General features: G+C 57.8%; 2 protein-coding genes across 7 annotated transcripts; both read right to left on the reverse strand.

Annotated features, from left to right (window-relative positions):
• Positions 1-681: 681 nt before the first annotated feature.
• CCDC22 (coiled-coil domain containing 22) lies at positions 682-12,239 on the reverse strand. 5 transcript variants are annotated; one of them, XM_014608918.3, is made up of 18 exons: positions 11,842-11,925; positions 11,653-11,738; positions 10,861-11,038; positions 10,184-10,316; positions 9,883-9,989; positions 8,613-8,679; positions 8,321-8,487; positions 7,746-7,961; positions 7,582-7,653; positions 7,195-7,314; positions 6,356-6,475; positions 5,847-5,963; positions 5,658-5,759; positions 4,884-4,991; positions 4,289-4,384; positions 4,117-4,176; positions 1,474-1,548; positions 682-985 (listed from the first exon to the last, which is right to left on the reverse strand). In XM_014608918.3, the coding sequence occupies exons 2-18, from the start codon at positions 11,700-11,702 to the stop codon at positions 872-874; spliced, it is 1,902 nt and encodes a 633-aa protein (XP_014464404.1). In that variant the 5' UTR covers positions 11,703-11,738; positions 11,842-11,925; the 3' UTR covers positions 682-871. The 5 variants fall into 5 exon arrangements, 4 of the variants coding, with proteins under 4 accessions (XP_014464404.1, XP_019341454.1, XP_059588555.1 ...); XM_019485909.2 differs by having other exon boundaries at positions 10,849-11,038; XM_059732572.1 differs by lacking the exons at positions 10,184-10,316; positions 10,861-11,038 and having other exon boundaries at positions 4,923-4,991; positions 11,842-12,239.
• A 231-nt stretch (positions 12,240-12,470) lies between these two features.
• FOXP3 (forkhead box P3) lies at positions 12,471-22,542 on the reverse strand. 2 transcript variants are annotated; one of them, XM_059732579.1, is made up of 11 exons: positions 21,361-22,539; positions 16,352-16,481; positions 15,885-15,975; positions 15,546-15,639; positions 15,195-15,285; positions 14,975-15,046; positions 14,424-14,562; positions 14,081-14,157; positions 13,737-13,838; positions 13,500-13,621; positions 12,471-13,007 (listed from the first exon to the last, which is right to left on the reverse strand). In XM_059732579.1, exons 3-11 carry the CDS (start codon positions 15,910-15,912, stop codon positions 12,926-12,928), a joined length of 807 nt encoding a protein of 268 aa, XP_059588562.1. In that variant the 5' UTR covers positions 15,913-15,975; positions 16,352-16,481; positions 21,361-22,539; the 3' UTR covers positions 12,471-12,925. The 2 variants fall into 2 exon arrangements, with proteins under 2 accessions (XP_059588562.1, XP_059588561.1); XM_059732578.1 differs by lacking the exon at positions 16,352-16,481 and having other exon boundaries at positions 21,361-22,542.
• Positions 22,543-22,764: the final 222 nt, after the last annotated feature.

A 22,764-nucleotide genomic window follows, 5' to 3' on the forward strand; every position in this document is an offset into this window, starting at 1 on the left:
AGCCCCCTCAGAAGCAAGCCTTCTCAGCACAGCTTCAGCTATCCTCTTCTCAGCTAGTCTCCCCTGTTTTGTTTTTTTCCCAGCTTCCCGCCCTGGTGTTACAACTGTCCAACCACATGCATGCATTCTGTGTGCACAGCCTGCTACAGATCCTTGCCCCAAGACTGCAAACACCCTGAGGAAAGTACAAGCTCTGAGGAAACCCTTCAGCACCTTTACATATAAAATTAGGTGCTGGTGGGAGGGGGAGGTGTGTGGGGGGGTGTACTACAGAAAAGAAATATGAATGTAAGTGTGCCTTGGGCTGGAAAAAGTTGGGAAACACTGCCCTAGGGCACGCTGGGAGCTGCCAGGAGAGGAAGAGCTAGACTCTGCCTCCCACCTGCTGGGGCAGGGCTCAAGGTCCCATCACCCCCTGCTCCAGGACACCTGGGTTGTCTCCCCACTGATGGGGTAAGAGTCTGGATTCCCTAGAGGAGAGTGGGTGGAGCCACCCCAGCAGGTAGTGGACCTAGCAAAATGGATGGCAGAGCCATTAGGAAGTGGGACACACAGAGTGGGACCACCTGTCCCTGGGCTGGGCCCAGCCCTAGCCCTACTCCCCAGGCAGAGCAGAGCAAAAAGGGGGATTTTCCCAGCCATCCCTCCCACCCCCAATTAAAGGGCCAGACAACAATGCTCTGCAGATAGTGAGGACTTTATTACACTTGTTACAATTGAACATCATGTCCCAGAATCAGCTGCATCCTGGCAATGAAGGCAAAGTAGATCCCCCTGGCAACTGAGTATAGGAGGCCAAGCAGCTGTAACCTTTGTCCCTAAAGTCTGGCAGTACTATAGGGAGACAAGTGGGCGTTCAGAGGGGGCAGGGTCAGGCCTCATGGGTACGGGCAGCCAGACCGGCATTCTCCTGCCTTAGGGCCCGGAGATCCCCCAGGATTCGCTCCAAGCTGGCAGGCATCTTGGCCCCTGACTCGCTCTCAATCTGGGGGGTGGGGCAAAAAAAGGGGGGGGGTGTTATTTAATCCTTTCCTGGTTGTAGCAACCCACCTTCATCATTAGGTTTCAGAGTGAATGCGCCAATAAGATAGCAAGTTTCACCCCCATCCAAGTACTCCTCTGTACTGGAGGGCCTCCCTCCCCAAATATCACAGCCCACTCCCTTGCAGCATGGCACCCCCATATACCTGGGAATGGGCACCCCCAAATCTCCCTCTCCCTAAACCAGGCCCCCTTCCCTCCTAGCCAGAGAGTTAAAGACCCCCATAGCAGGGTCCAAGGACCCCCCCCAAGGTATAGGGTTACCCCTCCTTGCCTGGCCTGTGCCCATCCAGACTCCCATGTCCCCTATAATTTCCCCCCAAAACCTGGACCCCAAGAACAGACCTGCCTCCATTTCAGCAGCTTCTCCTCAGATGCCCCCTCTTACTTCAGCTTCCCCAATATTTAGGGGAAGTTTAAGGAGTCCCCCACCTGTTCCTCCAGGTCCCGGATCTCTCTGTGGATGCTGCCGGCGTCCTCAATTGTCTGAATCAGCTGGGAGCAGTTCTGGGGGAGCAGGGGGGGAGGGGCAAGGGCAGGATTCCCCCATTTCAGGGATTTCCCTACCCCCTGAAAAGCCCCTTCAGTGCCTAGCCCCACTCCCTAAGCACCCAAGTCCCTCCCCCACCTCAGGTCCTACCCTCTAGAGCAGCGGTTCTCAACCTTTTTTGTACCAGGCAGGAACCATTTGTAAACACTGATGGCCAGTCCTGACCCAGTAAATAATTTAAGTAGAAAACAGCCCCTGGTTCTGCTGGTGTCCCTCATGTCTGACCCATTGCCCCCAGTCCCAGCCCTGCAGAGTGTGTGTGTGTGTTTTTTGGGGGGGGGGGGGGGGGGGGAAGCAGAGCATAGGGGCCTCAACAGTCCCTTGGCAGGCTGGAGTTCTTTTAAAGAAGAATCCATTTTTAAAGTTTGTTTGTGGCCCTCTCACATATTCCTGCAAACCACTTTTGGGTCATGATGACTAGGGTCCTGAGAAAATTGCCATTTCATGGACTGCGTGGATACTGCAAAATTAGCCCCACGGCATGATTTTTAAGGGTTGCGAGCCTGTACCAGAAAAATGCACAAAAGTGCAGGTTTCCCTTTGCAGGCTGGCAGCATTCCAGCCTGCAAGGGTAAACCTGCACTTCTGCAGCCTGCAAGCAGCTGCTGGGAGTGTGGCTAGGACACAGCCAGGCAGCTGGATGAAGGTAAGTATATAGGGAGCAGGGGGGCAAGAGGGTTTGGAGGGCCAGGGCTTTGGGACTGGGGAGCAGCATTCCCTCTAAACTGTGCGGCATGCGCAGCTGCACAGGCATATTAATGCTGCGCTGCCAGATGCACCTGTGCAGCTGCACACACCACACAGCTTAGAGGGAATGCTGCTGGGGAAGGTGGTGTGTGTGTGGCATAAATGGAGGGAGAAAATGTCATTTGGGGGGAGGCTGAGTATTCACCCCCTCCCCACCCAGCAAGTGAGTCTGTGGAGGGGAAGGGGTGGGAGAGAGGGAAAGGGGGGGGGGGCACAGTGAGGGAGGGAGTGGAGCAGGGGCAGAAGCAGGGGCAAGGGTGAATGGGGCCCCAGGGTGGTTGGTGGAATGTTCAGAGCCCAGGCAGCTTGTCCAGGCGTGGGGGAGCTCCCACCACTACATGCACCCCGAGTGAGGCATGGGGGACACATACCCCCTCCCCCCGGGTGTGTGGGACAGATGCAGGCTGCCGCTGCGAGCTGGTGCTCTGCGCCCTGCTGCCATTGCCGTGAGATGCCATGTGCCTGCTGCTGCTGGGCTGTGCTCTGTCCTCAGCCTGCCTGGCAAGAGCAGGCACATGGTGTTGTATGGCTCTTGGGGCAATGGCAGCAGGGCAGAGCCCCAGCTCACAGTGGCAGCCCACTTCCACCCCATGCACAAGTCTGGGAGGCACATGCCCCTGTGCCTCTGCTAGTGTGCGTACAGTGGTGGGAGTCCCCCCTGCAGCCCTGGACAAGCTGCCTGGCCTCCAACTGTCCCACAACCCAGCCCAGGGTCCCATTCATCCCAGCCCCTGCCCTCATTGTGGGAGCCTCAATCTGTCCCTTCCCCTTCACAGACTTGCCTGCTGTGGTGGGCAGTGCTCCAGCTGCTGGGTTGCAATCCTGGCTGTCTGCAGGCTGCAGCTCCATGTCTGTGTGCAGCCCTCCCCCCCGCTGCTGCAGCTGCCTAGAGCCCACACCCAGGATGCCCTGAGGCCCTTTGCACTGCCACTGCTTTCCTGCATTTGGGGGGAGGCTAAACCCCGTTAGCCCTGGCTGTGGCATGTCCCTGCCTGCTGCACGTGCTCAGGTAAAGTATCCTTTTTCACAAAATATTCACAGAACTACCAGAACCCATTTGCCAAGATCAATGGTAATTCCGTGAAAAATTATACTTTACCCGTGCACGTGCTGCAAATTTTCTACAAGAAATCCATGATTTTCTTGTGGCCCTAGTTATAACCCACGAGTTAAGAAATGCAGCTCTAGAGTACCCAAGCCCTACCTCTAAACCAAGCTCTGTCTTTAGATCCAAGTCCTGCCCCCAAACATCCCAAACTCACACCAGCCCCACCCTAGCTCCAACCCCAGCCCTGTCCCTGGACAACCCTAATCCAGGGGTAGGCAACCCTCTGGCACGGGTGCCAGAGTATGGCATGCAAAGGCATCTTGCTTGGCATGTGCACCGCAGGGAAGGGGCCAGGGCCGGGGCCAGGGTTGCACTGCCACAACAAGGATTAGGCCCCTCGTGGCTCACCCACCATCCGCCCCTGGTATGCCAACATCTTACAAGTGCAGGGTGAGGGAGTTTTTGGCACTCTGCCCAAAAACGTTGCCACCCCCTGTCCTAATCCACCCCAGAACACACCAGCCCCTATCCTCCCACATCCAGCTCCACCCCTAGGACATCCAAGCTCCTCCCCTAGAATACCCCAAGCCCCTTCCCCAATCTAGCCCCAACCCCAGACCCAAGCCCTGTGCCACGTAATGTACCCCAGTCTCATCCCACCCCCAGAGCACTCAAGTCCTGTCCATCACACCCAGCCCCTTCCCCAGAGCACCCACCTTGCCCTCCTCACCTCGTGAAGTGCAGCCAAGTACTTGTAAGCCTTTCGCACCGACTCATCTCGCTTGGCATCCTGGAGGAGGGGGGCATAGTCAGGAGGCCCCCCCCTTCTCCAAGCCCTGCCCCCACCACCAGAGAGGATCTACCCCCTACAACCCAGGCTCCATCTCCAGCCACCCCCACACCTTAAAGATAAGCTCATCGGTGACAGCAAAGGTCCGCTCCAGCTTCCCTGTCAGCCCATTTATCTCCTTCTGCAGCCCCCGCGTATCTGACAGCACCTGGGGGTGGGGAGAAACGGTGATCTACTGTCCCCTGTCCTGGGGGTGGGAACAGCCTCCACTGGTCACTGCCAGGCCACCTCAATGCCATCGTTAGGCTTTAGAATGAACAACCCCCTGGGACAAGTGTTCTTCCCTCTCCTCTCTCTGGGGGTCCCCAAAACATCCCTGGGCCCTCCCCATCCCAGACCCCTCCCACCTGTCCTAGACCGCCCCATTTGGCACCCCCAAGCCAAGCCCTTCCCTGTACTCCTTCGGGAGCTTGCAGACCCCACCCCTTCCCCAAGCCCCTCCCCCACATCTTCAGCTCCCATCTCCTTCCCCAAGCACCCCTCCCACATCTCTCCGTGCTGCCCTCTTCCTCTCCAGCCCAGCCCTCTGGCAGATAAACCCCTTTTACTGTTGCCAAGGGGGGAGGAGGGGGCGCGCAGAATAGGACTCCCTCCCTACCCCACCATGGCTGGGGTGAACCCCCTGCTGATCCTTCGCCCCCCCGCACCCTCTTGATCTCCTCCTTCTGCTTGCGGATGTTACTGACAATCTCCAGGATGCGGTGGGTGTAGGCAGCCCGGGACACAGCACGAGGTAGTCCCTCCAGCTCCAGCACCTGGGGGGGACAACAGGGAAATGGGAGGCTGTCCCACCCCACAGACACCCTTGCTTCCCCCGCCAACAGACACTGGGCTGAAAGTACTGGCAAGGCCAGGGGCAGAAGGGGCAACAAGGACTTGGTGTGATGCACAACAGGATCGGAGGCAGGGCAATGGGCTCATGTGATGCACGAAGGGGCCAGAAGTGGGGCAATGGGGGCTTGTGCCAGTGCATTCCCCTCCTAGTGCAACACCCCAGAGGTGACACCCACTGCTGGGGAGTGCATCCCCTGTGTATCTTGTGTGGCCCTGTCCTCCTTGTACAAAGCCTCTGGGAGCAGCCACTCAGAGGCAGGCCCCTGCAGGTAACCTGCCAAGTTCTCTTGTGGCACCTCTACATGACAGTCGCCACCTTATGCGTATGCCTGTGTGATGCCGTCCCTTGTGAGCCCCATGTGACATGCCCCCCCTCCCCCCGCACACTCTACCAACTCTGTGCAATCCCCCTTCGTGTGAAGAGGCTCTGCCATCCCTATGCAACGCCCCCTCATGCAACAACTCCCCAGCATCTTGTGTGATGCCCCTGCATGCGACAACCTGTGCTGCCACCCCCATGAGTTAGTGCCCATCCCCCAATTATGCCACCCCTGAGTGATGCCCCCTATCTTGTGCAAGGCACTCACCAGCTGCTGGTACAATTCTTCCTTGTGCTGGGCCTCAGTAGCCGCGCTCCGATGCCACTCATGCAAAGCCTTGATATCCTGCAGGCGTCGTGATGATTCCAGCTGGGGGGGCAGTTGGGAGAGAGGGTGTTAATGGGTGAGGGGACAGGGCTTCCCAAACCCCATCACCCCAGACGGGGTGGGTCTCACCTGGCGGGTGTCTCGCAGCCCTTTGAGGCGCCGGCACTCATCCAGCAGGGGGCGCCGGTGCAGCTCCCACTGCCCTGCCAGTGCCAGGATGCGTTGGGCACTGCTCTCTACCACCAGCTGGGGGTGCCACTGTCATCACCAGCTGCCCTGTGGGCCCAGCACCTCCCCAGAGCAGAACCCCCCAACAACTGATCCCACTAGCCCCATCCCCTTGTTGGCCTTGCCCTCAGATCCCTCCAGTTCTAGCCCTACCCCTTCTCTTGGCCCCACCCCAAACTCCTCCCACCCACTAGCCCTGCCCCAGGCCCTTTTCACCTGCTAGCTCCACCCCTCCTGGGGCTTCTCAACCTCCCTCTAGCTCTCCCTTTCACCAGACTCAGGCTCCAAAGCCCTCCCACCCCTGCAGTTCCTCCCCCCACAGCACCTCCTGCCCACCCCACTAGCTCTGCTCCTTCTAACCCTGCCCCAGGCCCCTCCAACGCACCCACCCCACCAGCCCCTTCCCCGACCTGCAGCTTGGCCAGGTTGCTGTCTGCATCAGGCAGCAGCTCCACTGTGCGACGCTTGAGGCGCAGGCTCCACTCCCGGCTCCCTAGGGCCTGGCGCCGCTGAGATGCGTCTGTCTCCATCTGCACAGGATGGGGGTGGGGGGTCAGACCAGGGCCCCAGAGCCAGCTGCAGCCCCACACATCCCCCAGAGACCCCCAGAGCCAACCACATACCAGCCCTCAATAGGCGGCATCCCCAAAGCCAAAAGCACCCCCAACAGATCTCCCCAAAACCAGGAGAATCCCAACCCCACCAAAGGCCCTCCATTTGAACCCCAGCAATAGGTTTCAGAGTGAAAAGGCCACCCCTTTCAGCCCCACTATAGGCAGTCCCCTCAAGAGTCAGCCACAGCCCCTTGGCCCCTTCCCAGCACCAGATGCATCCCTCCACCCCCTTCCTCTGAATTCAGAAGTCCCACATTAGGTGTCAGAGTGAACAGACCACCCCCCTTCAGTCTTCCCCAGCCTTCCTTCAGCTGTGCCCCCCAAGTTCTCCCCAGTCAGCCACATCCCCCCCACAGCCCCTCCCAAAAGCCAGCCGCATCCCAGCCCCCCTCTGAGCTACCATCCCTGAACCCCAACATTACATTTCAGCATGAACAGACTAGTGCCCCAAGCCCCAAAACAGCTCCCTCCCCGCAAAGCGCCTCACTCCCTTCTGGTTTTTAGTACAGAACCAGCTACATGCCAGCCCCACAAAGAGTTCCTAGTTGTGACCCTGTACATCAGGCTTCCAAGTAAACAGCTCCTTGAGTGGCCCCTCAGAACCAGCCTCCCCCTTTGGCCTCCCAACCTCTCACCTGCACCAGTCCCAGCTCCAGGGTTTTCACCTCCCCACCCAAGCCAGCAATCTCAGCCTCCAGCTGCCCCAGCTCAGCCCACAGGGCTCCCAACTCCTCTTCCTGCCGGGCCTGCACCTCCTGGGGGAAGTTAAGAAATAAAGTAACGTGGAAGTCAGAGGAGAGCAAGAAGAAGCTTGGAACCTTTCCTAGCCATGACCACTGCCAGGCAGCCATTAGGTTCCAGAGTGAATGAGCAGACAAGCTAGACCTGATTTCCCCCACTCAAGCACCTCTCTCTCCCCTGTGAGGGGTCCTCCCAACCCCGCAACCAATCATAGTCCTATCACCTCATAGCAGCAGACCCTCCCCATATACTGGGGTGCAGCCAACCCCCTGACCCATTACCTGCTCTGAGGTCTTAGATGAAGCCAGAGATTCAGCTGCCACCTGCATCTGCTCCGAGAGCGTCTCTGGGCCCTGGAGAATGGGAGAAAGGGATCGGGGGAGGGTGGGGGCTGGAAGTCCACACACCTCTCCCTTTTCAGCCACACCCCAGCCCCAGCAGATACCTGTTGATGGGCCAGGCGCTGGGCACGAGTGAACCGGGACCCCTTAGTCAGAGTGGGGCCCCCAAGGCCCCCCCCAGCCCCAAATGATCCCAGCAGCCGAGTCAGGTCTGGAGCCCCTGGGGCAGGTGGAAGGCGTCCGCCCAGGGGAGTACAGGCTTGGCGCAGCTGCTCCAGGAGACGGCACCGCAATGGGGGCATGCCCCCCCCCGCTGGAACCTGGAATAGGAGAAGAAAAGACTGAAGGGGGCTAGGAAGGGGTGATCCAAGGAAACCCCCATTTAGGGCCCTGGGAACCTAGAAGTTCAGGCACTGTCCCTGCCAAGGCACCACCCATTAGGTTTCAGAGTGAACAGCACCCACTCTGCATCCCCTCATCCAAGCCCCTGGACACAGCCCCAGAAGCCAGATGTCTGGGCCCCCCTACCCCTTGAGCACTGCTCACATTAGCTTTCACAGTAAACAACCCTCACCCTAAATCCCCTCATTGAGCTCCCCACACCCAGCTTTGCCCACCCCCCAAGCCTGTGGGGGCAGATAAGATCCCCACTCAGACTCCCCCTTTCTCTAGCACTTACTGGCTGCCTCAGCCGGTTGCCCCCCAGCCCCCAGGTCTGATCCTGGGAGGGCAGCTTGGCAGTGAGCTGGGCAGTGTGAGCTTCCATCAGGGAAGGGGCTGGCCCGGGGCAGGGGGGCAGCTGCTGGGGGACAGGGGGCAAGAGCACCTGAAAGTACTCCCGGCGCTCTGTGGACAAGAGGCAGTGTCAGAACTGGGCACCCTCCGACATACCCCTCCCCATCCCCCCTCCGAACCATCCAGACCCCACCACATACTGCCCCCTACATCAGCCCCTGCACCTCCTCCAGTACCTTTTGAACCCTTATCCTGGGGCAGCACCAGGGGCTGGGCCTGGAAGGGCGTCTGCAGGTTGGACCCCTGGGGCAGAAGACGCCACAGTTAGCCCCTCCCACGGGGCAACTAACCCCCCCCCCCCCCCCCGCCTGCCAAAAAACTACCCCAGACACCCCCCAAAAGCACACGGAACAGGTGAAGATTCCTCCCCGCCCCATGCCAACCACTTGCATCCAGGCTCACTTTAATATTAACTATCTTGATGAGTAAGTAATTAATATTCATATCATTAAATGCCACCAATCTTATTAGTGTATCTATAACAGTATAACATAACATAAAAGAATAGTACATGCCGATTATACATGCACTTATATGTACCATATGACATATTTTATGATATGTATATAATATATACCATGCACATTAAAAATACAAGACATGTAACCCATGCAACATGAACATTATGCATATGCACGTTATAAATCTTAAATGTGTTATATGTCCTATGTTCACATAACACATGTATAACGATGGCTATAAATACAATTAATATATATTTTGCATGTCCATAATGTAAAATGTATATGTAGTACAAAACATGCAACACGTTATTTATGCGGGATCCACAGGGCCCAGGAAGCCATTACATGCATGATATAACATATATAATGCATGTGTATTGCATGTATAGTATATTACATAACTATATAATGAATATACGTAGATGTATACAACGTCATATGCATGGTATGGGTATAGCATGTAACATAATACATAAGTTATATATTAGATAAGTTACATATGCACATAATACATATATATAACACAGAGGACAGTACATGTAATACTGTGTATATTACATATGTGCACGTTACATAAAATTGTTAGGGTTCGCAAGCTTCTCCCCTCCATCATTCTTGACAGGCAATTTGCTAGTGTGTATAACATGCTAAGGAATATACATGTATTTTATATGATATATCCATATGTATGCTTTCCACATTCCACATGCATATTCATTAAGGGCGGCTATAAGGCACTGCAGTATGTTACATGCAATATAACATCCAGTCCCACAAGCATAATGACCCTTGCTACATAACAATGTCATAATTATTAAATTAACCATTACTATTAATGACCCATTGCCTCCCCCATGGCCCCTTGAAAGCTGCTTTCCTGTGGGAGGAAATGACTCAGTGCCTTGTTAGGCTGCAGCTCCAGATGCTGGTGGGGGAGACCAGGCCTGCAAATCCCCCTCCCATGGGAGCCAAGAGAACCCACCTGCAGGCGCTGGAGCCAGGGAGAGCGGCAGGCAGGCGGCACCCATGGGGTCTCCAGCTGCTCCTGGATGCAGGTCGCCAAGGCCCTGAGCAGCACAGCTGATTTCCCTGAGGGGACAGCATGGGGATGGGAGCGGGGTCAGGACTGGCTGGAAACCCCCTGCAAATACAGCCCCGAGCTTCCCATGACCTCTACAGTTGACCGCATCTCCCCCTTCCCATGCTGTTATACTCAGCCTGTCCCAGATACTCCACCTCATAGCTGGACTTTCCCCCAAGCCTCCCAGCTGTCCCCCCAGTACCATGAGGGTGCCCAGGGTCCTCAGCTTCATCCCGCGGCAGCTTCTCCACCAGGAAGAGCAGGAGGCGCCGGATCTCAGGCTCTGTGCTATACAGGAAGGTCTGGTACCCCACATCCCCGGGGGCCCCTAGCACCTGCCAGACCCCCCCCCCACAGCTGTTAGGGCTTGAATGCCAGGGTTCTGCATCCCCAGGGACCCCCCAGAGCCCCACCAGTGCTGGGACACCTGGGTTCCACCACCCTGGTGATGCCCATGGCCCCCGAACACCTGGGTTCCACATCCCCAGGAACCCTCAGAAACCCCATCAGCACCTGATGCCTAGGTTCCGCCACCCAGAGACTCCCACATCCCCCACCAGTGCTTTGACACCTAGATCTGCATTCCCGGGGGCCTCCACAGAGCCTGGACAACTGAATCCCACCACCCTGGGGGGGGGGCCCCCACAGCTCCCACTGATGCTCACACTCCTGGGTTCCACATCCCTAAGAATCCCCCAGGTCCTTTCCCCCCACCTTCCCCACCAGGGCTCTCTGGGAAAGGGAGATGGTTCTAGGGCATTAGACTAAGAAGGAACTGGTGACCAGATGCCTGGGTTCTTTTCCCCACTCTGGGGGAGGAGTGGGGCAAGGTGCATGGGAGCAGGGGGGATCCAGAAGCCCAGATACCTGGGTCCTCACCTGGCAGGCCTGGGCAAGGCGGGTGCCGAGGCGGAACCGGGCTGACATGCCAGGCGGGAGGCTGGGACTGAGGCCAATGCCCAGCATAGGGTCAATGACACGGAGGCAGCACACAACAGCCTCCACAATCAGCTCCGTGCTGAAGTCCCCAACACACTGCACCTCCTCAGGCACCTCCCTGTGGGCACATGGGGGGGATGCAACCACCTTTGGAGTAAATGCTGGGACCAGACCAATGTAACTGCTTGGGTGACGGGGGGCTGAGATGTGGCCAGCTCTGGGGTGCGGGGCTGGGAACAACCAGGTATAAGATGCAGCTAGCTCTTGAGGTAGGGTTGGGGGGAAGGGCAGCTGGATAACAGCTGAGTATAATAGGCTGAGATACACCTAGCTCTGGGGTGGAGCAGCTGAGGAATGGCTGAGTATAGCAGGCCAAGGTACAGCCAGCTCAGGGAAATGACAGAAGATAACACTGTTGGGGAAGGGCTCAGATGTATCTATCTCTGAGGTGAAGCATGACTGAGTACAACAGGCCAACATGCAGTCAGCTCTGGGGTGGAGCAGCTGAGAAACAACTGAGCATAACAGGCTGAGATGCAGCCAGCAAGAGGGGAGGGGTGGGGTGGGGTGGGGGGGAGGACTAAGAAATGACTGGTTATAACACCCCACAAGGAGGGCTGAAATGAAGCCAGGTCTTGGGTGGAGAAGCTGGAAAACAGCCGAGTAAAATACGAGGCACCCAGCTCTACAGTAGGTGGTGGGGGTGGCCAAGTGGAATGTGCTTACACTTACGTGCCCAAAAGCCGCAGCGAGTGGATGAGGATCTTGTCCACCTCTTCCATGGCCCTAGGCTCCTTGGGAGGGTCCCACAGAGCCACCTGGGAGAAAAGAGAGGGGTTTCAGTGGAGAAACAGAGTCAAGCCCCAGGCCCAGCCCCAGGACGCTTGGGTTCTCCGAGATGTGGTTTACAATCCTGGACACCTGGGTTCTGCAGAGGCTGGGAGGTGGGACCAGACGGAGCTGGGAGCCCAGACACTTGAGCTCTTTCTGAACTCTGGGATGGAAATGGGAGGGTGGAAGGACTGAAGGAAAGAGGAACTGCCAGCCTGGATTCCCCTCCTTGTAAGCAGTCCAGAGAGAGAGAAAGAGTGAGAGATAAAAACAGAGTCACTAGGCAGGCACAAAGGCTGATGGGAAATTGAGGCAAGCCCCGCTGCATGTTGGGTGGTAGAGTCCAGCTCCTCCCTAAAGCTCCACACTGCATGCAGGGAGATGGAGTCCTGCCCCTCCTCCCCAGTGCATGCTGGGATATGAAGTCCACCCCCAGGGCATGTTAGGAAATATCCATCTACTCCTCCCCACATCCTGGGGGTTAAAATCCAGCCCCACCTCCAGTCCCAGTGCATGCTGGGAAGTGGAGACTAGTCCCTCTCCCCTGAAAACGTAGTGCATGCTGGGAGGTAAAGTCCAGTCCCCCTTATGCATGCTGGGTATGAAGCCCTACTGCATACTGGGAGGTAGAGTCCAGCCCCTCCCCCTAACCAAGTGTATGGTGAGAGTCCAGCCCCAATGCTGGGAATAACACCCCATAGGAAAGCAGACTCCCAGAATAAAGGTTGCCAGCACTTTATTGCCCTGGGTCCAGCAGTTTTGCCTCTCTCCGCTAATCACACCACCCAGTGTCCCCCTCCCAGGCCCCCCCAGGATGCAGCACACAAGGGCCCAGCCTGTGGCCCACCCCATCCCCATGAGAGGTCGTTGCCATGCTGTCCTCACAAAAGGCCCCATCCTATGAGGCAGCCACAGCTGTGGAATGGTGTCAGCTGCACATGGTCAGGGTGCAAGGCCCTCATCTTCATATGCTCCCCTCATGCAAGCCACTCTGTTTCGTATTGGCTCATTGGCTTGGTTCTGACCCCCATTGGAAGGCTCCTGGATTGAAGGGTGGGGAATGATGCTGGGGGTGGGGAACAGGTGGGAGGAGGGTGGGACCAGTGGCTTCAGCCGGGTAGGGATTACAACCCTTGTTTCCTCCCCCTTCTGGGAGGCCCCACCTTCAGCCCCCTCAGCTGAGGGGGGCTGGGCGCCAGGCCCCTTCAGCTGGGGCATAGGGCAGGGGGGGCAGAAGCCCCCTCAGGTCCGGGTCCCTGTGTGGAAGGAGGAAGAGAAGTCAAATTGGAGGGTCCAAGTCCTTGGCACCACCCCCCTGGCTTCTGGCATTGCCTCATCTCCTTATGGCTCCACCCCCTCCCTAGTGGCTCTCCCCATCCTTATTAGCCCTGCCCCATCCTCTAGCTCCACCCCCTAACCTGTAGCCACACTGCCTAGGCTCTCATCTGGCACTGCCCCCTCTGTAAGCCTCCCCAGGGTAACCCTTCCCTGGCTCCACCCCTTTTCCATATCCCACCCCCACCTATAACTCCTTCCATCCTCCTCTGGCTCCACCCCCTTGCATGTAGCCATGCCCCAGTCTCTAGCTCCTCCCCTGACTCCCAGGCCCTGCCTCCACCTGGAAGCCCCACCCCTGAACCTCTATAACTCTCACCCCCTTCCCTTCTGGCTCCACTGCAGAGCCTGCTGGCTCCCCACACAACCCTCTGGCTCCACCCCTGCCCCATAGTCCCACCCCTGAGCGGTACCGGGGGAAGCGCTGGCTCCTCCTCCTCTGGAATTCACCTTCATCAACCGTCCACACAGCACCTTTCACGTTTTCCACCCGCACGAAGCACTTGTGCAGGCTCAGGTTGTGTCGCACGGCATTCTGGGAAGACACAGGGGACGATGTCAGGGCCAGCAGGGCCCCTCACTCTGAACCTGCAAACTGCCCCGCCCCGTCACCCTGTGGTGCCCTTCACTCCTGACCCACAGCCTCTCACCTTCCAGGTGGCTGTGTTGTGGCGGAAGTAACCAAAGCTCCGGCTGAACCAGTGGTAAATCTCATTCAATGTCAGCTGCCGCTCGGGTGACTCCATGATGGCCTGAGGGGGGAGCAGTGGGGAGGCAAGAGGTCATGGGGTGGCTGCAAGTTAGGAGTGAGAGGCAATGCAGTGCGATGGGGGAGCTGTGGGTTGGGAGTGAGGGGCATCACAAGGGAGGGGGGCAGTGATCCCCTGAGGCTTAGTGGGAGCAGGGGGGAAGGTCCAGGAATAGTTAAAATTCCACCCCCACAGAGTCAGGAGAGGGGTATGAAATGGGGGCGGGGCTCCAGGCTGTCACTCACCCATCGGATGAGAGCAGCATAGGTGAAGGGGGGCCGAGCAGTGCTGACCCGGTAGTATTCCAGGCTGGGCCCCAGCTCTGTGCCAGAAGGACAGCTGTCAATCACAGGTGCTGGCTCCACCCCCCTCCACTCAGCTCCATCCCCCCCAAACATCCCACTTCCCTCTCACAGAGCCCAGGCTTCAGGACTGCCAACCCCAACCTCTGTTGACCCCCCACCAGCCCTCACTCCTCTCCCAGAGCAGGGAAGGAACCCAAACATCTGGGCTACCAGGCCCCACCCCTGCTTTGGCCCCCCAGCTCCAGAGTTCAAGGGTCAGGATCCAGGCACCCATGACACTCACCTGGGTAGAAGCTAAGGCTGTGGTGCCCCCACAGGGGTGTCTCGAGGGTGTCTTTTGGGCCGGCAGCAGAGGAGGGGCCTGGGCGGAGCCAGCCAGTGTGGGGGAGGGGGGTGCTGGCCTGGACCTTCCCCAAGGCAACCTAGAGGTGGTGAGAACAGGTGAGGTCTTAAGCCCACCTCACCCTAACCTTTGGCCCTTTTCTGACTCATCCCCTGGGGCTTCCGGATCTGCCAACCTGCAAACTTGGCTCCAAGCATGGACCCGCCTTCTCCAGTCCACCCCACCCCCTAGGTTCTCTCTATGCCCTGTCCCTTCCCTTGGGCACCCTTGGCTCCACCCCTTTGCCTACCTTCCACATGAAGTGCCCAGGCCCTTCCTTTTCCTGGGAGGCTGTACCCCCTCCACCACCATGGTCCATTTCCCTATGGGGTTTAAACCCCATCCCTTGCTCTACAAGGTCCCGCCCCCTACATAAGGCCACTTCCAGCCCAGCCCCTTGGCCCCTCCCTGGCCATGCCCCCTGGCCTTTTGCCCCACCCCCAACTCCTTACCACATCCAGGGCAGGATCAGCTCCAACCAGTTGGGTCTGCATGAGTGCCAGGCGCTGCCGCTCCCGGACCAACTGGGTGGGGAAGTGGAGGAATGAGAGGACAAAGGACGCAGGGGCATCCTCCATGCCCCCCCACCCCGGTGCCCCTCACTTCCAACCCACTACCCCCACCCCTCATTGTCCCATAGTGCCCCTTACTCCCAACCTGCAGCCCCTCTACCTGCTGCTCCAGTTTCTGGACATACTCCCTCTGTCGTACCCACTGGGTCATGCCTACATGGAACCAGGCAGGGTTGCAGCGTGGGGGGACCCTGCCATAGAGTAAGTTGGGGGAGGCATCAGAGCTCAGGGAGAACCCAGGGGTCTGGACTCCCACCCACCAGCTTCACTCCCCTCCCAGAGCCAGGAAAGAACGCAGGTATCCATGCTGCACCCACTAGCCCCCCAACCCCTCTCAGAGCCAGAATGGAACCCAAGCATCCAGGGTCCCAAGCCCCACTGCTGCTGTCACCCCCCCAGGACCCTTTCCTTGCTTCAAGCCAGTATAGAACCAAGGTGTCTGGGTGCTCACCTCTCAGCAGGGCTGGGGTCCGGAGTGGGAGTACTTGGGGGGGGCCCATCCTGGGCAGGGGGGTCTCTCATAGGACACTCCAAGCTGCTGCCCCCTGTAATGAAAGGGGGAGGGTCTCAGCTTGGAGGTTGGTGCCAGGGAGGGGATTTGGACCCACCTCCCAGCCTCAAGCCCCACCCCACAGATGCCCACACCCCCTTTAACCGTGCCCTTGCCCCTGGCATGGTTCTTGCCCTGACCCCTGTGGGATTGGGGTCACTCCTCCCTAGCCCCACCCCCAGTCCCATTAGCCCTACCCCTCCATTTTGGCCATGCCTCCTCCTTGCCCTACCCCCTTACCATGTGCCAGAGTTTGGCGTGTCCTCATGACCAGCACCCCAGGCTGCTGCGTGGTCAGGTGGGGGGGGCACAAGGAGCTCGTAGCCAGGAGCTGTGGGGCAACGAGAGGGGGGGAATGGGGTGCTGGGAGAACCTAGGCTTCCAGTCTCCCAGCCCCACCCTGCTGTAACCCACCAGCCCCCACCTGCTTCCCAGAGCTGGGAGGGAACACAGGCCTCTTGCTTCCTACCCCTCTTTCCCTCCTCCACTCCGGAACTCAGGCATCCGGGCTCCCTCTGCTCTAACTCACCAGCTGTCACTCTCCAGACAGAGAACCCAGGCTTCTGGGCTTCTATCTCCCCTTGCTCACCCCCCCCCTCCAGCCTCCACTGCCCTACCAGAGAACCCAGGTGTCCGGGCTTCCAGACCTCTGAATCCCGCACACCCCACCCCAAAGTGGGAAGGAACTCAGGCATCTGGGGACTCACCCGTGGCTTGCGGTGGGGCCCGTGGAGTACAGAGGGGCGGTCTTGGGTAGGGCCACGGGGCGCAGGAGGGCTGCTCTGGGGGGTGCTGTCAGTAGGGGGAGAGTGGGGGTCCAACGGGGCCTGGCGCCAGCTGCCAGGAGAAGTGGGGGGAGGGAGAGAGTTCACGTGCGTGTGCAATGGGGTCCACGTGGGCGTATGAGAGGAAGGCCAAGCTGCGCACATGTGTGTGTATCAGACGCCTGGGTTCTGTGTGTGTGTGTGTGTGTGTGTGTGTGTGTGTGTGTGTGTGTGTGTGTGTCCCCGTATCCCAGATACCTGGGTTCTGTGTTTGTGTACATGTGTGAGTCCCAGATGCCTGGGTCCTGTGTGCGTGTGGGTGTGCTTGTGTGTCCCGGACACCTGGGTTATGTGCATGTAAGAGCTCTGTTGTGTATTGCACAGCAAGTCCCAGGGAAACCATGTAACATCACACATGACATCACAGGGTCTGTGGGTGCATGCGCATTTTATATCCTCTGTGTTATGTGCTGTATGACTTTACAGGAAAAGTGTACATATCACATGTACCATCTCAGCTGTGATGTCATGGAAAATGTCTGTGAGTCCCATCTGTAACGTGCCACACATGAACTCACCAGGAGTTTGTGTTTTATCTGTGTAATGTGTCACGTGTGACACCACAAAGAACAGGTGTATCTGTGTCCTGTCTATGTAACCCTCCACATGAGAAGTTGCCAGGTTGCTGCCCTGTGTTGTTACACATGAGCTCACATGGACACACCACCAATGACATGTGCTGTGTGGCCCCTGCCCCGGTGCTGCCTCAAGGCTCTCACGCATATGAAATGGGACTACACCCACTCAGGGAAGCGTCAAAGCTCATGAACATATGTATCACGCACATCTTTGTAGCTACACATATGTACATGCCACTACAGACTCTGGACAGGTGAACCTGGGGGGTTTTTTGCCCTTACCCACATAGAGGGGAGAGAACCCAGGCTTCTGGGCTCCAAGGTCCCCCCATGTGTGATAACCCATTTGGCCCCACTGCTCTCCCAGAGAACTCAGGTGTCCGGGCTTCCAATGCCAGCCCCATATCTACTCTAACCCCCCCGCCCCTCCCCCTACCAAAAACCCAGGTGTCCAAGCTCCCAGCTCCCTCCGCTCTAATTCCCCGGTCCCAATTCCCCTCCCAGAGAACGCAGGCATCCAGGCTCCCAGGCCCCCCTGCTCTGACCCCCCAGCCCCACTTCCCTCCCAGAGAACCCAAGTGTCTGGACTCCCAGCTCAATCCACTCTAATCCCCCAGACCCCACTCCCCTCCCAGAAAACCCAGGCATCTAGGTGCCCAGTCTCACCCCTCCCCACTAGGCCATACTCTCCTCCATTAGCAGGGATGGGACCCACGCATCCAGGCCCCAGGCCTCCCCCCGCAGAAGCTGCTTCCCGTCAGGGGTGCAGGTTCCGGGAAGCCAAAAGCCCTCCCCACCCCCACCATGCCTCACCCCTCCCCCGCCATCCGGGCCCCACACCTGGCGCTGCCCGCACCGGAATTTCCCTGGCGTCACGGGCACAGGGTGGAGGTGGGGGCGCCCCACAGATACCAGCTCCTCACCATATGGCCCCTGGAACTAGGTCTCCTAGAAAACCCAGGCGCCCGGGGGGCCCTTGGCCCGGTCTGCTCTACATCACCAGGCCCCGGTCCCCTCTCAAAGCAGAGAGAGAACCCAGGTGTCCAGGCTCTAGGCCCCATGTGGGTCTAGGCCACCATCCAGTATCCCTCCATCCATCCGCCTATCCCTTTCTCCATGCATCCACTCATCCATTTGTTCACTCATTTGCCTATGCAGGCACCCATCCAACCATCTCTTCATCCTTTCTTCCATTCCTCCCTTCCTCCATCTCTCTATGCACTCATCCATCCATCCATCCATCCCAACTCATTTCCTGACAGTGGTTACTTAGGCATATTTTTTGGGGGGGGCAAGGCTGGAGTTGTGGGGGTGGAAGAAGGACAGAGGGGGCAAAAGCTCCCATTTTGGGGTAAAACTTGGCAATCTTGGATATGCTGGGGGGCATGGGGCTAGATGCAATCAGGGGTTGTGACATTGATGTAAATCTGCAGGGACAGGGGAAGGGTTCGGTGGAGGGGGCCCAGATTTCCTCATTTAACTACCAGACCCCTCTGCCCTCCCAGAGCTAGGAAAGAACCTAGGCATCTGTGTGTCAGGCCCTCCTGCTCTAGCCCACAAATCTGACTCCCCTCCCACAGCCAGCTGGAACCCAGGTGTCTTGGATCTCAGTCCCCCACCCCACTCTGAACCACCACTCCCCACTCCCCTTCCACAGGACAGAATCCAGGCATCTGGTCACCCTTGTCTTACCAGCCCCTACTCCCTTCCATGAGCTGGCTAAAACTCAGGTGCCTGGGCTTCCAGGCTTCCCTGTTCTGACCCACCAGACCCCACTCCCTTCCCAGAGTGGGGAGAAAACCCAGGTGTCCAGGCTTCTAGGTCCTTCCTGTTCTAACCCATGCACTCACTAGCCCCCCACCCCCAGTCGCCTTTCAGAGCAGTGAGAGAACTCAGGTGTCTGGGTAAGGACCAGGCATCCAGGTCTCCCTGTTCTGATCCCCCTCCCCAGTCCCTCACTCCCCTCCCAGAGCTGGCTAGAACCTAGGTATCTGGGCTTCCAGGTCCCCACTCCAAGCCAGCAGACCTCCACTCTGAGCTAGAACCCAGGCATCTGAGCTCCTACTCCCCCTAATTCTAAACTACCAGGCCCCACTCACCTCCCAGAGACAGCTAGAACCCAGGTGTCTGACCTCCTTGTTCTAACCCCGCAGATCCCACTGTCCTTCCAGAGCTGGCTAGAACCCAGGTGCCTGGGCTCCTGGCCCCCATGCACTCACCGGCTGGCATTCATGAGCATGGTGACCCTGGGGTGCCCCCGGCTTGCAGCTGCCTTCATTTATACCCTGGCTGGGCCCCGCTGACTGTGTGGAAAGTCTGAAACTGGTTGTTTTTCCTCTTTTGCTCTTTCCTCCCAGTTTTTACCTTGAAATTGCACCCCCCCCCCCCCCCACACACACACACACGAGAAACCACCGAAAGCACCGGGTCGGGGCGTGATGGCACCAGAGGGCGGGGGGGCAGGAAGCCAGTTCAAGACAGCAGCTGGGGACTAGGGAAAAGGGTGGGGGGGGGAGGGAAATTGCCAAAATAGGGGGAGGGGGATTAGCCCTGAAAAATAGCCTGCAGGAAACTTTTGGGACCCCACAGAACCCAGGCATCCAGGCTACCTGGTGGGTGGGTGCAGGACCCAGATGTCCATGCTCCCATATTGGCCCCCTGTCCTAAGTCACAGCACTCCACTCCACTCTCAGAGCTAGAGATGAACCCAGGCACCTGGGCTCCCACCATCCTTTATTCTCTACAGTCTAGATCTCATTCCCCTCTCAAAGAACCCAGATGTCTGGGCTCCTGCCACCTTTTATTCTAGCCCATCACTCACTGCTCTCCTCTCAGAGGACCCAGGAGACCTGGCTTTGAAACCACTTGCTAACTATCACTCGCCTCTCAGAGCAGGGAGAGAACCCAGGTGTCCAGGCACCCAGACCTCCTGCTCTAATCCACCAGCCCCTACTCCCTGCCCTGAGCAGCAAAAGAAACCCAGGCATCTGGGCTCCCCCTCCCCCTGCTTTAACCCACCAGACCCTACTCCTGTCCCAGAACAGGGAGAGAACCCAGGCATCCTGGGTGTGAAGGTTGGCAGGAAGAACATGCCTGAAATGTATGTGACATTCAGGGAGCTAGTGAAGTCCCCTCCTCACCATCATGCTTTTGTCCCAAGGTTTTGCACACGCATGTGAGCACACATTTCACATCCCTGAGGCAGAGGATGCCTGCTGGTGTGCACTGGGACAGACAAGACTGTGTGTGTTAGATGACTGGAGGTCACGTGTGCTATAAGGGTGGTGATCTGCGGCTGTATGTGCATGTGAGCTGGGGGGGTGCATGACAAAGGAGGATCGTACATGTGAGACTGTGTGTATGAATGTGTGTGCATACACATGATCACCGAACACACACTTGTGTCCCAGGGAGAGATTGTGTATGCTGGTGCACATGTGGTTGTGATCAATGTGCAGGAGAGAGAAGAGATTATGTGTCCCTGTATGTGTGTCTTTGTGTGCTTCAGTGTCTGTCCCGGATGCCTGGGTTCTGTGTAAGTGTGTGCTTCTTAGATGCTTGTGTTCTGTGTGTGTGTGCACCACTGTGCAAGTCTCAGACACCTGGGTTCTGTGTGCGTGTGTGTGTGTGCGTGTGTATCCTGGACAATTTAGTTCCATTAGTGATTGTGTTTATGTGTGTCCCAGCTGCCTGGCTTCTGCATGTGTGTGAGTGTCCCAGGCTGCTGGCTTTTGTTGTGAGTGTCCTGGACATGTGTGTGTGCACACGCACACACACATGCTCATATCAGATGCCTAGGTTCTGTATATGTGTCTGTACTAGATGCCTGGGTTCTGCGTGTGTCCTGGATGCCTGAATTCTGCATGTGTGTGTATGTTCACAACTCTGTCGTTGACTTTGCACCCCTTGGCTTGCACATTTTTACAGCAAATCATGTGGTGGGGGGGGCAACTGTGAGTGTGAATAAATGTGCACATGCACACATGCTCTTCCTGAGTATGCAAACATTCACATGTGTGTGCATGTGAAGTTCTGCAGCATGGTTCAGTGCACAAGTGTGAATCCCACATGCCAGCATGTGTGCAACAGCAAAGCCAAGTATGTCTCACTCAGCATGCGTGTGAGCAAATGTGTGGTCAGTTGTGTATCGGGATGCACATTTGCACTAAAACATGTGTGCACACCCTGGGTATGAATTGGCATGCACAAGTGTGCAACAGAGCATGACCCACCCCATGCACGTGTATGCGCAACCCTGTGTGCAGCCTCCTGCCCTATGTACAGTGCCTTGCACCCTCTCAACTCCGTACTCACCAGGGGGTGTCCCAGGAGTCTCATCTCTGGGGTGGTGTCCGTCTCCAAGCCGGCACTCATCCCCTTGTTATAAGGGTTCTGGGGGAGGGAGAGAGAGGGGGGTGCCACCCCCTGCTGTGATGTCACTGCCCCTCCCCCCATCCAGCATCTTGGGGTCCCCCCCCATGGGGGAGGCAGGCAGGGGAAGTCTCAGGGGAAGTCCTGGCACGACTTTCACTGCTGCCAACTTTCACCAGCATTGCAGAGGCCGTAAAATGGCCTCAACCTGACCAGCTGCCCCTTTCCCGTGGTAACTGGGATGGTGGGGCAGGTAGGGTGGGCCTGGGGCATTGGGAATGGGGCACAGGTAACTGGGTGGGGCCAGGAGTAACTAGGATGGAGTGGGGGCCTCTGGGGTACAAAGGTAGACCACCCTAGGCCACCTAGCATGCCCTAGGAACCTTATTGCTAAGGGCTGCACTCTCAGCATGCCCTGTGGCACCTCACTCCAAGCATGCCTTGGAGCACACTGGTGCTAAGGGCTGTGCCCCCAGCATGCCCTGGGTGCTGCATAGCTAAGATCTGCATTCCCAGCACACTCTGGGGTGCCTGTTGCTAAGGGCCACATTTCCAGCATGCTCCAAGGCACTGTGTCACTAAGGTCCACATTCCCAGTGTGCCCTAGGAGCCCTATGGCTAAGGCTCACACTCCCAGCATGCTCCCAGGTACTGTCACTAAAGGCCACACTCCCAGCATGCCCTGGGATGCCTGTCACTAAGAGCAACATTCCCATCATGCTCTGAGGCACCCTATTGCTAAGAACTGCATACCCAGCACACCCTATGGGTCTATTACTAGAAGCCACACTCCCAGCATGCCCTGGGGCACCCTGCTGCTAAAGGCCACACTCAGAGCATACTCAGGGGCACCCAGGTCCCACCTCCTGCCCTGCTTCAGACCTCCACCCGCTACAGACATCCAGCTCAGCCCCCTGCTAAGAGAGCCCAGGGGGCAGGGCTCTCCCCACAGAAGATAGAGACAGCAAGGGGAAGAGTTCCGGAGTCCAGGTTCCTGGTGCCACCTCGCGTACTGACACAGCAAAGGAAAGGACGCAGGTGTCCTCCTGGCCCCAGTCTTAAGTCCTGGGCAGGAAACAATCCAGGAGCTCAGGCTCCTTCCCTATAAGCACAGAGCAAGGATTAGAACCCAGGCTTCCCGGGCAGCACCACCCCTAAAAAAGCAGGCATCCTGGACTCCTTCTCAAGTTTCCCCTCCTTCCCTGTGGCTCCGCCCCCTCGCCCTCCCCTCCAGCTTGTCTCCACCACCCCCTCCCAGCCTCCGCTGCCACGACATGGCCAGCTCGTCCTCCTCCTAGCCACTGCACACTCTGCCTCCACCCCCACCCCCTGGTGGGGAAGGGTGGG

The sequence above is a fragment of the Alligator mississippiensis genome, chromosome 8 (genome assembly GCF_030867095.1).
Source record: "Alligator mississippiensis isolate rAllMis1 chromosome 8, rAllMis1, whole genome shotgun sequence".
NCBI lineage: Eukaryota > Metazoa > Chordata > Crocodylia > Alligatoridae > Alligator > Alligator mississippiensis.

Excerpts from the sequence above, each read along its gene's own strand:
- FOXP3 (XM_059732578.1), bottom strand. The coding sequence starts at position 21,501 with ATGGGGGGAGGGGCAGTGACATCACAGCAGGGGGTGGCACCCCCCTCT. Across the intron at positions 15,047-15,194 it reads TCCAGAAACTGGAGCAGCAG|TTGGTCCGGGAGCGGCAGCG; the intron begins GTAGAGGGGCTG and ends TTCCCCACCCAG. Across the intron at positions 13,839-14,080 it reads ATGCTGCTCTCATCCGATGG|GCCATCATGGAGTCACCCGA; the intron begins GTGAGTGACAGC and ends CTCCCCCCTCAG.
- CCDC22 (XM_059732571.1), bottom strand. The coding sequence starts at position 12,224 with ATGTGGGGAGGAGTAGATGGATATTTCCTAACATGCCCTGGGGGTGGA. Across the intron at positions 7,315-7,581 it reads CATCTAAGACCTCAGAGCAG|GAGGTGCAGGCCCGGCAGGA; the intron begins GTAATGGGTCAG and ends AACTTCCCCCAG. Across the intron at positions 5,964-6,355 it reads GCAACCTGGCCAAGCTGCAG|CTGGTGGTAGAGAGCAGTGC; the intron begins GTCGGGGAAGGG and ends TGGCACCCCCAG.